Source organism: Gorilla gorilla, chromosome 12 (genome assembly GCF_029281585.2).
Source record: "Gorilla gorilla gorilla isolate KB3781 chromosome 12, NHGRI_mGorGor1-v2.1_pri, whole genome shotgun sequence".
Taxonomy (NCBI): Eukaryota; Metazoa; Chordata; class Mammalia; order Primates; family Hominidae; genus Gorilla; species Gorilla gorilla.
The window spans coordinates 77,918,072-77,930,176 of NC_073236.2; the positions used below are offsets into that span (position 1 = coordinate 77,918,072).

At 44.6% G+C, this 12,105-nt stretch overlaps 1 protein-coding gene and 2 pseudogenes across 3 annotated transcripts in view; 1 reads left to right on the top strand and 2 right to left on the bottom strand.

Moving 5' to 3' along the window:
- Positions 1–2,027: 2,027 nt before the first annotated feature.
- Positions 2,028–2,854, bottom strand: LOC109025627 (serine/arginine repetitive matrix protein 1-like; annotated as a pseudogene).
- A 540-nt stretch (positions 2,855–3,394) lies between these two features.
- LOC134756836 (large ribosomal subunit protein eL31-like) lies at positions 3,395–4,399 on the bottom strand (annotated as a pseudogene).
- Positions 4,400–6,433: 2,034 nt separating this feature from the next.
- Positions 6,434–12,105, top strand: part of FAM161A (FAM161 centrosomal protein A) — a 29,453-nt gene continuing 23,781 nt past the window's right edge. For 2 of the 3 annotated variants that reach the window (XM_004029293.5, XM_019021010.4), the window contains exon 1: positions 6,434–7,110. In XM_004029293.5, the coding sequence (XP_004029342.5) occupies positions 6,928–7,110 (183 nt within the window). In that variant the 5' untranslated portion in view covers positions 6,434–6,927. The remainder of the gene's footprint in view (positions 7,111–12,105) is intronic. The other variant, XM_004029292.5, reaches the window with a different exon arrangement.

Below are 12,105 nucleotides of genomic sequence, written 5' to 3' on the forward strand. Positions count from 1 at the left end.
TTGAGACAGAGTTGCACTCTTGTCACCCAGGCTAGAGTACAATGGCGCGTTCTCAGCTCCCTGCAACCTCCGCCTCTCGGGTTCAAGCGATTCTCCTGCCTAAGCCTCCCGAGTAGCTGGGGTTACAGCCACCCGCCACCACGCCCGGATAATTTGTTTGTATTTTTAGTAGAGACGGGGTTTCACCATGTTGGCCAGGCTGGTCTCAAACTCCTGACCTCAGGTGATCCACCTGCCTCGGCCCCCCAAAGTGCTGGGATTACAGGCGTGAGCCACTGCACCCGGCAAACATAGCAATTATTACAACAAATGTTATAGTCTAAAGCTCAAACACAGTTTTGCAATTTTGAAATTAATTGCATACAAACCAAATAAAATTTACGCAATAACAAACATTTCCATCTAAGACTTTGGGAGCATTTGAGCCTTCCCCATTTGATCTCAGGGCCTTTTCTTGTGCTGAACAGCACCAGAGTTGTTGTGGGAACAGCACTGGCTTCAGGAATTACAGCCATTAGGCCATTAAGGCTAGCTGCCCCCACAGCCTTTTCCTTCTCATGTTTTTTGTGCTTCATGTATTTTTTATACTTTTTATGTTGCTGGTCCCATTCTTTTTCTTTCTGACTCCTTCTTCATAGGAATTCCTTGCTTGTGGTGGGCTTGATGTTTGAGCAGTCACACTGGTGACCAGTTTGTAGAGTAGAGGATGACTAAGACTGGACAGAGGATGGAGGTTCTGGGTTGTTTGTGTTTTGTTTTTTCTTTTTCAGCTTCTGGCTCAGGAGATCGTGAGACAGACAGGATAGAACTTGAGGAGGTCTGAGGAGCTTCATTTGGTTGTGGTAGCTGTGCCTTCCAGGTAGACCCTTTCCTGTGCTTTGATGATGAAAGAGAACATCTCTTGGGGACTTGGGGAATCCTTTGTTTGGGAAGTGAAGAATGGAAGATCCTGTGCTTTGTGGGTGGAGAAAGTGATGCCCTTTGTTTTGGAGGGTGAAATGGAGAAGAAGAGTATCTCCTCTGTTCTGGAAGAGAGTATCTTCTTGAGGAAGGTGAGTGTTGATGTGGGAAGGAAAAGCAGCCCTTCCTGGTGGTGGTATCAAGAGACCTGCGCTGCAGCTGAGGAGTGAAAGAAGGAAAATGTGCCTTCTGGTGGGTGTTGGGGAGGGACTTCTCCTCCGTCTAGCATAAGAGGATGTCTTCCGGTGCTTTCACAGTGATGAAGAGGCACTCTGGGGAGCTGCCTGCCTGCCTATTTTTCACACGGGACTTCTTGAGTCGCTCACCATCATCTGAGGAGAGGAGCAGAGTCAGATGAAGACTGCTAATTTTGTCATCTATACTGTTATCTTTGCTGCACAGAATCTGTGGCATTTTGCTACCTTTATCTTCTGATTTGGATAACTCAACTTTTCTAGGCTTTGGGTGCTGATGAAGGGGATTCTTTTTCTAAGTACCTTCACATTTTGTCACTTTACTAAGTTCTTCGTGGAGCTGCAAAACCACAACTTTTTCTTGTATAGTTGGCTGCTGGGGTATTGGGGAATGATGCATTTTTGGCAGTGGAGTTGCTGGAGGCAACAGCCAGTGCACATTCACCTTCAAGGATTTGCTGAAGGAAAGAACTTACTAGTTTTTCAGGGGGCACTGGATGTTGTCTTGGGAAGCTTCTCTGGTAGTTCCTGGGAACAAGAGGACAACGAGCTACTCCTAGACACGATGCTGATGAGTGCCTTTTTCATCTCACTGGAGATCTGCTCCCGCTATGGCTTGGTGGAATCCTTCAAGGAGATGGCCACTTTATTGACTCTGCTGTTCTTGTAGGTGAATATCATCTTGATGGGATCAATGGCGCCATCTAAAGCAAGTATGATAAGGAAAGCCAGACGCATCTGTGATAATGATTTGGAAAATGACAGAGATCTTGGTTGAATATTCTTTAACTTTTCAGATTTGTTTGTTTGTTTCTGGAGAAGGTTCGTTACTTGCTCTGGTACAAGTGCAGGTTTGGGAACTTTCAGATGGCACTAGTAGAAGTGGCCTTTTGTACTAGGTTCTTTCACTTTCTTGAAAGGTTCTGGTAGAGCTGGAGTTTTCTCCTTTTCTGCAGCTGGGGAAGGTCTCTGCCTCTTGGTTCTGTGATGGGGAGATTGAAAATGACTGTGCATTCTCTTGCTCCTGACAGGGTAGGATCCTCTTTTAGGAGAAGGAGATCTGAATTTACATTTTCTTGGGCTTTAAGACCTCTCCCCTTTTTCTCTGCTTTCTTTTTTCTTCTTTATCCTTATTTTTCTCCTTATATTGCTTTTTCATAGACACCAGGTTTTTTTTTTCTTGTTCTGTCTCTGTTTTTTTTTTTCTTCTTCTTCTTTCTTCAGTTCTAGGAAAGCAGGAGATTCCAGTGATGTCTTCTTGTGCACTTAACAGCAGGGACTACAGTTCTCCCATAATTCTCTAGTAATTATTTCATTCAAAAACCCAGTCAGATTGCTTTGTATCATTTTGGAGTCTGGATTTTCCAAACACATAAGGGAGTGCAGTGTGACATTGGGATGTTCATTCTGCTGAGACCTAATACATTGATGATGTTATACTTGAGATGCAAGGAATAACTTCCATTTTGGTTCAGATCTTCACTTCCACCTGGTTGAATATAAACTCAATCACAGCATCTTCTTCAAACCCAAGGATTTCCATTATTCATATTGTTATCTAAGTCTTTATTAGCCTCCAAATTTACTTTGCTTGTGTCTGCCTTTTTTTGTAGGCATCCTGCAAATTTCAGCTCCTTCAGTAGCATCTATTTGTTGCTGAACCAATGATCTTGTCTTGCACTTGTTTCTTGGAAGGTCATTTTGCTTCTGAGCTCTGAGATTGCTGCCTAACCCAAAGTGCACTGGACCTCCTGGACCAGAGGGAAAGCCCACTTGTTGGGGGAGTGGCTCAGTAACATTTCATTATATGCATACACCACATTTTGTTTATCCATTCAACAGTTGAAGGACATGTGAAGTGTTTCCATCTTTTGGCTCCTATTAATGCTGCGATGAACATTTGTGTTAACTACAACAAAGATAGAGGCTGGGCATGGTGGCTCATGCCAGTAATCCCAGCACTTTGAGAGGGTGAGGAGGGCAGATTGCTTGAGCCCGAGACCAGCCTGGGCAACATAAGTGAAACCCTACAAAATAATAATAATAATAATAATAATAAGCTGAGTGTAGTGGCCCGCGCCTACAGTCCCAGCTACTCTGGAGGCTGAGATGGGAGGATCTTTCAAGCCCGGGAGGCAGACGTTGCTGTGGGCTGAGATCATGCCACTGCATCCCAGCATGGGCGACAAAAAAAAAAAAAATTGAGACACAGAGGTCAAAGGAAATAGCATTTAATTTATTTGAGAAACAAAGAATTGCAATTCACGTACAGTGAATCAGAGCAGCCCTGAATAGTGTCTCATAAGGCAAGCACAGGAGAGGGTTTTTTTAAATAGGGGATTCCCACAAGAAGTTTTCAGAGGCAGTTCATTGGCTGGGTAGAACGCTTAAATCTCAAACCCATTCTGATTGGTTGGTTAATTAGGGTTCTCACGCTGAGAGATGATGAAGGCTGGCAGTTACTTACTGACTTCAGTTGTTTCTACAGGTCTATTTGGTGGTTTGACTTTTTAGCAGGTGTGAATGCAATCCCCTAGCAATCTCCTGACTCCACTTTAGAAAGCCTTCACCTTAGTTACTTCATTTTCTTCCACACTGCACAAGTTTTTGTGTGAACGTGTTTTCAATTATCTTTGGTATATACCTAGGAGTGAGTCATATAGTAATAGTATGTTCAACTTTCAGAGGAGCCGTCACAATTATTTTTAGCGGGTTTATAGCTTTATTTGACATATATGACCATTGGCAGTTAGTTCTCATCCACGCTGACTATCTAGATTTTTGAAAGTGGTAACAGGTATACAGGTAACCACAGTATAGAGCTTGTTTGGTGAATTTTCATCCTTGTTATGTTTTCTGAACAATCGCACATGTACATGGTGTGGGACATTCCTTATTCCTTTGGCCCTGATAGCCTTGTTAAGTCTGGTATCAATGCACACATCTGGAGTGCCCATCTTCATGGCAAATTTCTGAATCTCTTTGAATGCCCACAGAGCATGCTTCTTGAAGCCCACTCCATGGATGTGAGCTAGTGACTCAAGTGTGTTCTTGGGTCACTACCTTGTTAATGGCAGAACAGCTCATCTTCTTGCCACCCTTCTTTGCAGGAGCCATTCTGCCAGGCCCAAGATGGAAAGGAAGAACATGAGGAACTGTGGGAGAAAGAAGGCCTAAACTTTTAAAAAGTGGCTGCACCATTTTACATTTAAGACATTTTGACACATTGTATTTTTGTTATTTGACTCTCTAGATAATTTCTGCCATGACTTTTTCTGTAATGCACAAATTGTTTTTTGAGGAGTTTTAAATTTCCCAACTAAAAAGGCTTTTCTAGTTATTTTTCTTTTATAATGTCTAACTTGGCTGGGCGTGGTGGCTCATGTCTGTAATCCCAGTGCTTTGGGAGGCCAAAGCAGGCGGATCACCTGAGGTCAGGATTTTAAGACCAGCCTGGTCAACATGGTGAAACCCTGCCCTCTACTAAAAATACAACATTTGCTAGGCATGTTGGCAGGCACCTGTAGTCCCAGCTATTCGGGAGGTTGAGGCAGGAGAATCGCTTGAACCTGGGAGGCGGAAGTTGCAGTGAGCCGAGATCACGTCACTGCACTCCAGCCTGGGTGACAAGGAGACTCCATCTTAAAAAAAAAAAAAAAAGTTTTGTTAATTACAATAAATTATGTCAAAAACAAAGATAATTTCTTAAAACTCTTCACTTTCTTTTATGTTCCTTGCATCTACTGTATCTGTATGGTGGAAATACTATATAATGGTGTGCTACCAGACATCTTTTCTCAAATTCTTATTAAGCGATGTCACATTGGTGGCTTGAAATTGGCCATGATGGGAATATTGACATCATGGAAATCAGCAAAAGCTAAACATTGGACATTTAAACTTAAGAAACGGATGTGGAAAATATTAATGCAGAGTAAACTTAAAAGTTTGTGTTATCTGTAGCCTTTACATTGTGACTTGCAGAAAAAAATTAAGAAAAATTATTCCAGTGTTAGAAAATTATTATCTATTTCAGCAAAGAAGTTGCCCATAACATTGACAAGTGAAATTCTGACATAGATCTAGGATATGTCACTCTCATCTTAATCATAAATAAAAACAAAAATATTAACCAACATTCATGTTGGAACTAGGTTGTTAAACAATTGCAACCATAAGTTGGCCACAAATACAGGAGTACAGCATAAACCAACGAAAGCATTCTGAGAGAAGCAATTGTCTATGAGGAATTTACAGTAAAGAGAATAGCATATTTCATTATTTATAATTCCTGTGCTATAATTCCTTATCAATACTTTTGTTGTTGATGGTGGTGGTGAGACGGAGTCTTGCTTTATTGCCCAGGCTGGAGTGCAGTGGCGCCATCCCGGCTCACTGCAACCTCCGCCTCCCGGGAGTGCGCCTGTAATCCCAGCTACTCCGGAGGCTGAGGCAGTTTTGTAGCCACAAAACTGGCTGCCGTGTCTGACTGGAAATTGCTCCCTTGGACACTTGGCCACACCTGGCGGTCCATATCTCATGGTTCTGGCTCTGGCTTCTGCTTAGAACTCAGTCAGCATCTGTTCCAGCATGGGAAGCAACTGTTCAGCTAAAACCAAGAGCAGCCTGAAGGAAGTGGGGACGTAGGAGACTTTGTAGGTGCTCACACCCAGACAGGAGAACAAAGGTTTGGTAAGGGCTCAGACCTTAGAGACGGGTTCTCGACGATGTGCAACGCATAACGAGGAAAATACTGACCGGAGGGGGCCGGTCGTAGGGCTGGGGAGCAGGAGGAGGGCAAAGGATAGAGAGGGGGTAGATAGGGAGGGAGTAGATAGGGAGCGGCAGCCTCGGCCTCAGTAAGCAGGGGCTTAGGGAGCAGATGTCTGAGACTGCACCACGTCCGCTATTTTGAGGTTTGGCTTCTCTTACTGCCACGTGGTGCAGAGGAAAGGCGCCATTTGATGCGTCCAAATCCCGAGTGGGAAGAGAAGATACGGATGAGGGAGATGGATGTGTCTGTGGTGACTCTTGGGCACTTGTGCCGTTCAATCCTGTCATTCTCAAGCTGAAGAACCCAAAGCAAACGCCAGATTTACAATACCTGCACTATCACTCATTAGTGGGAGGGTCAGGCGCCACCCAACTCTGGGCTTTTATTGGTCATGCCAACAAAAACGCGAGAGGGACAACTGGGAGCCTCCTTCTGATTGGTGGATTCCTGCTAGCCCTCAAGTCAATCAGAGTAGAATGTACCGCCCTCCTTCCCACTCTGGCCCCCGCGGGAGACATGTTAGGTAGCGGGACGCCAACCTTGCCACTCTTCTGAGACCGCCACCCAGTAACACGCCCTGCTTTCCTCTGCCGCCGCCGTCTCCTCCATCAACCATCTCCTTCTAACATGTTATTGCAGTTAATAAAAAAGCGCTCTTTTCTTCACAAAAGCAGTTGTTTCATTGCATAATGTGAGAAGTCTGCGTTCAGGCGGTTAGACGCAAAGGAGTGGAATAAGTGCCCTGTTCAGCCTGCCAACCTTCGGAACCAGCCAACAGACTCGGTACTGACTGCCATTATCCAGTAAGCACCCGACTCGGGTCTCTGGCAGCCTGAGTGGATTTTGCGTGACTTTTGGTCCCTGGCGGCTCCTGTAGCGTCCCCAGTTACGGCGCCCATAGCAACCGGCTCCCTAGCTAGGCGCCCCGGGGTTGCCAGGGGCCGCACCAGCTTTCCCGCCCCGGGCCAGCGCAGGCGCTCAGGCCTCGGAGGCGGGGCGATGGCCACCTCCCACCGAGTGGCGAAGCTGGTGGCCTCCAGTCTCCAGACCCCGGTAAATCCCATCACTGGAGCGCGGGTCGCCCAGTACGAACGCGAAGACCCCTTAAAGGCCCTGGCGGCAGCGGAGGCGATCTTGGAGGACGAAGAGGAGGAGAAAGTGGCGCAGCCCGCTGGGGCATCGGTAATACTGGGGCGGGACTTGGGCTGGGACCTCGCATGGGCTGGGTGCAGGCTGAGGGCTGTCCGGTTCCCCGCCCAGCTGAGGGCAGGCTGGTAAACGCGGGTCCCTGTGCACATAGTCCCTACTTGGTGGTCCTGGCCCAGCCCCTTCTCTACGCTCACGAAAATTACTCTAAATCGAGGCGTTGAAAAGTGTTTTAATTTTCATGTCTGTTGTAAAAGCTTCCTAGACAACATTTATGTTACTCTGTTTCTGGCAAGTGCAAAGTATAGAATTTTACTCTCTACTCTCCAGCGTCTCGGGAATGGATAGATATAGATATATCTATCTATATCTATCCATATATAGTAATTTGAGGAAAACTGTTCTGTCAGGTGTGTTTCGTTATTACCTTAAGATCTTGGTTATAAGCGGATCTCAACATAGTGCTCTAAAGATATGTGTTTAAAACCGTCACGTGTTCACTGGCTAAATCAGACACGGATACAGATAAGCAAATCACTGAGGTTTCAGTGTTTCCTAAACAGCTCTTTAGGGTACAGCGAGACGGCCTTTTCACTGATCAGTTTTCATTGTTAAATCTGTTGTGGACACCAGTCCAGCAGGTAGAGGGCAGGGTCTGCCATCTGCTCAATTCACTTAAAAGATGGGAATCTTGGCCGGGCGCGGTGGCTCGTGCCTATAATCCCAGCACTTTGGGAGGCCGAGGTGGGTGGATTACGAGGTCAGGAGTTCGAGACCAGCCTGACCAACATGGTGAAACCCCGTCTGTACTAAAAATACAAAATTTAGCCAGGCGTGGTGGTGCACACCTGTAATCCCAGTTACTCGGAAGGCTGAGGCAGGAGAATCGCTTGAACTTGGGAGGCAAGGGTTGCAGTGAGCTGAGATCTCAGACCCAGTCTCAAAAGAAAAAAAAAAAAAAAAAAGATGGGAATCTTGAATTTAAACTAGCTATCTGCAGATAGAAAAAAAATTTCCTAATACCATGTGTCCACAGCTTCTCAGACACAAAACTTATGATTGAGGACTAACTGAAATCACTGGATATTTTGGAATTCTAATCTCTTTAATCTACAGTAAAATTGTTAATGAGAACATCTTTAGCAACACCTTTTGTGACCAATCTTTCACCAACAGACAAACAACTTGAAGTTATCCAGAGTAAGGCACACTGAGACCCTGAACATGAACCAGGATCAGAGTGCTAGGACCGATTTTGTTCATGATGAAGCTACCCCTCAACACAATTTTCAGTAGGCAACAAGACAACGTGATGGAGAAAAAGGATTGAAGAGTTCTGTATTAGGATCCATTCCCTGCCACTTCCTAGGTGGTGTTAGGACATAATTTCCTTAAACCTCAGTTTCCTTATCTGTAAAATAACTATAATAATTGTCTCTTTTTTCCCATGTCAGCTCTATGAGAACCAAATGAAAGAATGTGTGTCTCCTCTAAAGAGCAATCTATGTAAACAAGTTGCCAGTGGGAGTGTCATTTGTGTGCCTTCCCAAAAATTAAACTCAACTTTGGCTTGCTGTGGTAAAGGAGTCAGTCACTTCTAAGTTGCAGATATGCTTCCACAGTGCCCTGTTAAACTGCAAATTTGTATTAGAAACTGTTATTACCTTAGGAGGGATCAGTTTATACAATAATCTAGTATGGAAAGGACAGGATCCTACAAAAAAACAAAAGGAAGTCAAGTCTTAAGAGTTTGGTACTGTTCTGAGACCACCACACATGAGGGATCCAAAAGTAAAGCTGGTAAGCTGCCACAGTGGGCCTGATAGCCAGGGGGCACAGGCTGGGGGAAGAGGCATTAAGAAGGCAGGAAGAGTGCGGGAAATAGGCTCTGCTTTCTTCACTGGTTGGCTTGGGTCTCCATCTTGATTTTTAAAGGTTAATTTGCCTTAATCTTATTATCTATAAAATGTAGTAAAGTCAAATATTATACCTAACCCACAAGATTGATTTGAGAACCACCCATCACAATAGGCCTCTTTCAGCTCTTTGGTTTTGCCAAAGCCAGACCACTCATCCCACCCCACACTGCCCCCCAATCCCCCAACCCCTACACCATCCCTATACACCCTCCCAGCTCTGGCATACACACGCACCCCCCTTGTAGTGCCCATATTGGGCACTGATGCCTGTTCCTTGAATCTAGCCTTAGTCAGAGATGTTGGTCCACATATCCTGTTATATGACTGATGATGACACAGGTAACGCAGTATTCTATAATTCGCAATTAAAATCTCACTCCTCCCAGCACTTTGGGAGGCTGAGGCAGGTAGATCACTTGAGGTCAGGAGTTTGAGGCCAGCCTCGCCAACATGGCAAAACCTGGTCTCTACTAAAAATACAACAAGTAGCCGGACGTGGTGGCACACGCCTGTAATCCCAGCTACTAGGGGGCGCTGAGGCAGAATTGCCTGAACCCGGGAGGCGGAGGTTGCAGTGAGCCGAGATGCAAAAACTGCACTCCAGCCTGGGCAACAGAGTGAGACTACGTCTCAAAAAAATAAATAAATAAAAATAAAAAATAAAATCTCACTCCTAATGGGGCAACCTTATCTTTTCAACAAATATTGAACATTTATTAAGTGCTAGTCATTAACTATTCAGTGTATAGCTCACATCCTCACAGAATTTTCAGTCTGGTGAGGGAAATTAGACAATTAAAAATGAACAGGGCTGGGCGCGGTGGCTCACGTCTATAATCCCAGCACTTTGGGAGGCCGAGGTGGGTGGATCACCTGAGGTTGGGAGTTCAAGACCAGCGTGACCAACATAGAGAAACCCCATCTCTACTAAAAATACAAAATTAGCCGGGCGTGGTGGCACACGCCTGTAATCTCAGCTACTCAGGAGGCTGAGGCAGGAGGATCGCTTGAACCCGAGAGGTGGAGGTTGCAGTGAGCCGAGATCACACCATTGTATTCCAGCCTGGACAACAAGAGCGAAACTCCATCTCAAAAAACAAAAAACGAACAGACACATAACTATAAGATGGGAAATGTTGGGAAAGAAATGAACAGCCTATAATGATTAAAAATAAATAGGAGAAAACCTATTTTTTTTCTTCTGACTCCACTTTTTATTTATTTATTATTTTTTGAGACAGAGTTTCACTCTCTTGTCCAGGCTGGAATGCATTGGTGCAGTCACAGGTCACTGCAGTCTCAACCTCCCAGGATCAATCAGTCTCCTCACCTCAGTCTCCCAAGTAGCTGGAACTAAAGGTGCATGCCACCACGCCCAGCTAATTTTTATATTTTTTGTAGAGACAGAGTTTCACCATGTTCCCCAGGCTGGTCTCGAACTCCTGGGCTCAAGTGATCCACCTGCCTTGGCCTCCCAAAAGTGCTGGGATATAGGCGTGAGCCACTGTGCCTGGCTCCACTGTCGATATACATACATACACACACATATACACACATACACACGCACGCACACACACACATATATTTTTTTGAGATGGAGTTTTGCTCTTGTTGCCCAGGCTGGAGTGCAGTGGCGTGATCTTGGCTCACCACAACCTCCACCTCCCAGGTTCAAGCGATTCTCCTGCCTCAGCCTCCCAAGTAGCTGGGATTACAGGCGTGTGCCACCACGCCCGGCTAATTTTGTATTTTTAGTAGAGACGGGGTTTCTCCATGTTGGTCAGGCTGGTCTCCAACTCCTGACCTCAGGTGATCGGCCCGCCTCAGCCTCCCAAAGTGCTGGGATTACAGGCATGAGCTACCATGCCTGGCCTATATTTTTAAATTCACCTGTTATTTTAGATACAGAGGTGCATGTGCAGGTTTGTTACATGGGTATATTGCATCCAGGTAGTGAGCATGGTACCCAATAGATAGTTTTTCAACCTACGCCGCCCTCCCTCCCTCCCTCCCCACCTGGTGGTAGCCCGCAGTGTCTGTGGTTTCCATGTTTATGTTCGTGTGTACTCATTGTTTTACCTGCCACTTATGAGAACATGTGATATTTGGTTTTCTGTTCCTGTGTTAATTTGTTTAAGATTATGTCCTACAGCTCCATCCACGTGGCTGTGAAGGACATGATTTCATTCACTTTTTTTTTTTTTTTTTGTGATGGAGTCTCGCTCTGTCACCAGGCTAGAGTACAGTGGCACAATCTCGGCTCAATGAGACCTGTGCCTCCTGGGTTCAGGTGATTCCCCTGCCTCAGCCTCCTGAGTAGCTAGGACTACAGGTGCACACCACCACACCTAGCTAATTTTTGTATTTTTAGTAGAGACGGGGTTTTACCATGTTGGCCAGGATGATCTTGAACTCCTGACCTCAAGTGATTCGCCAGCCTTGACCTCCCAAAGTGCTGTGATTACAGGCTTGAGCCACCATGCCTGGCCTAATTTTTTTATTTTTATTTTTATTTTGTAAAATAAAGGTCTCACTATGTTGCCCAGGGTGGTCTCAAACTCCTGGGCTCAAGCAATTCACCCTCCTCGGCCTCCCATAGTGCTCGGGTTAGAAGTATATGCCACCATACCGGGTGACATTCTTCTCTTAAAATATCAAATGTTACGTATGACGCTTAGGCCCTTTTAACAACTCTCCCCCAGAAGAGAAAATATGAATACCTACTCCCTCCCTAATGGTAGCCACTGTTTCAAAATTGATATGTATTCTATTCTCTGGCCGTTTTTCTATCTCCTCCATATATTTTAATATACAGTACATACTATAAATATATATATATAAATATATAAATATATAAATATATAAATATATATAAATATATGTAAATATATAAATATATGTAAATATATATATAAATATATATAAATATATATATATAGACAGAGAGAGGGAGATAATTCTGCAACTTGCTTTTTTTTCTTATTTATTGGGAGTTTACCCATGTTAGTACATGTAGATCTCTCTCATTCTTTACAAATTCAGCAAAAAAATTTTTTTCAAAAATTACAGGTTGCAGATGAAACTATATAGGCTGCAGCACAAATAATTCTTC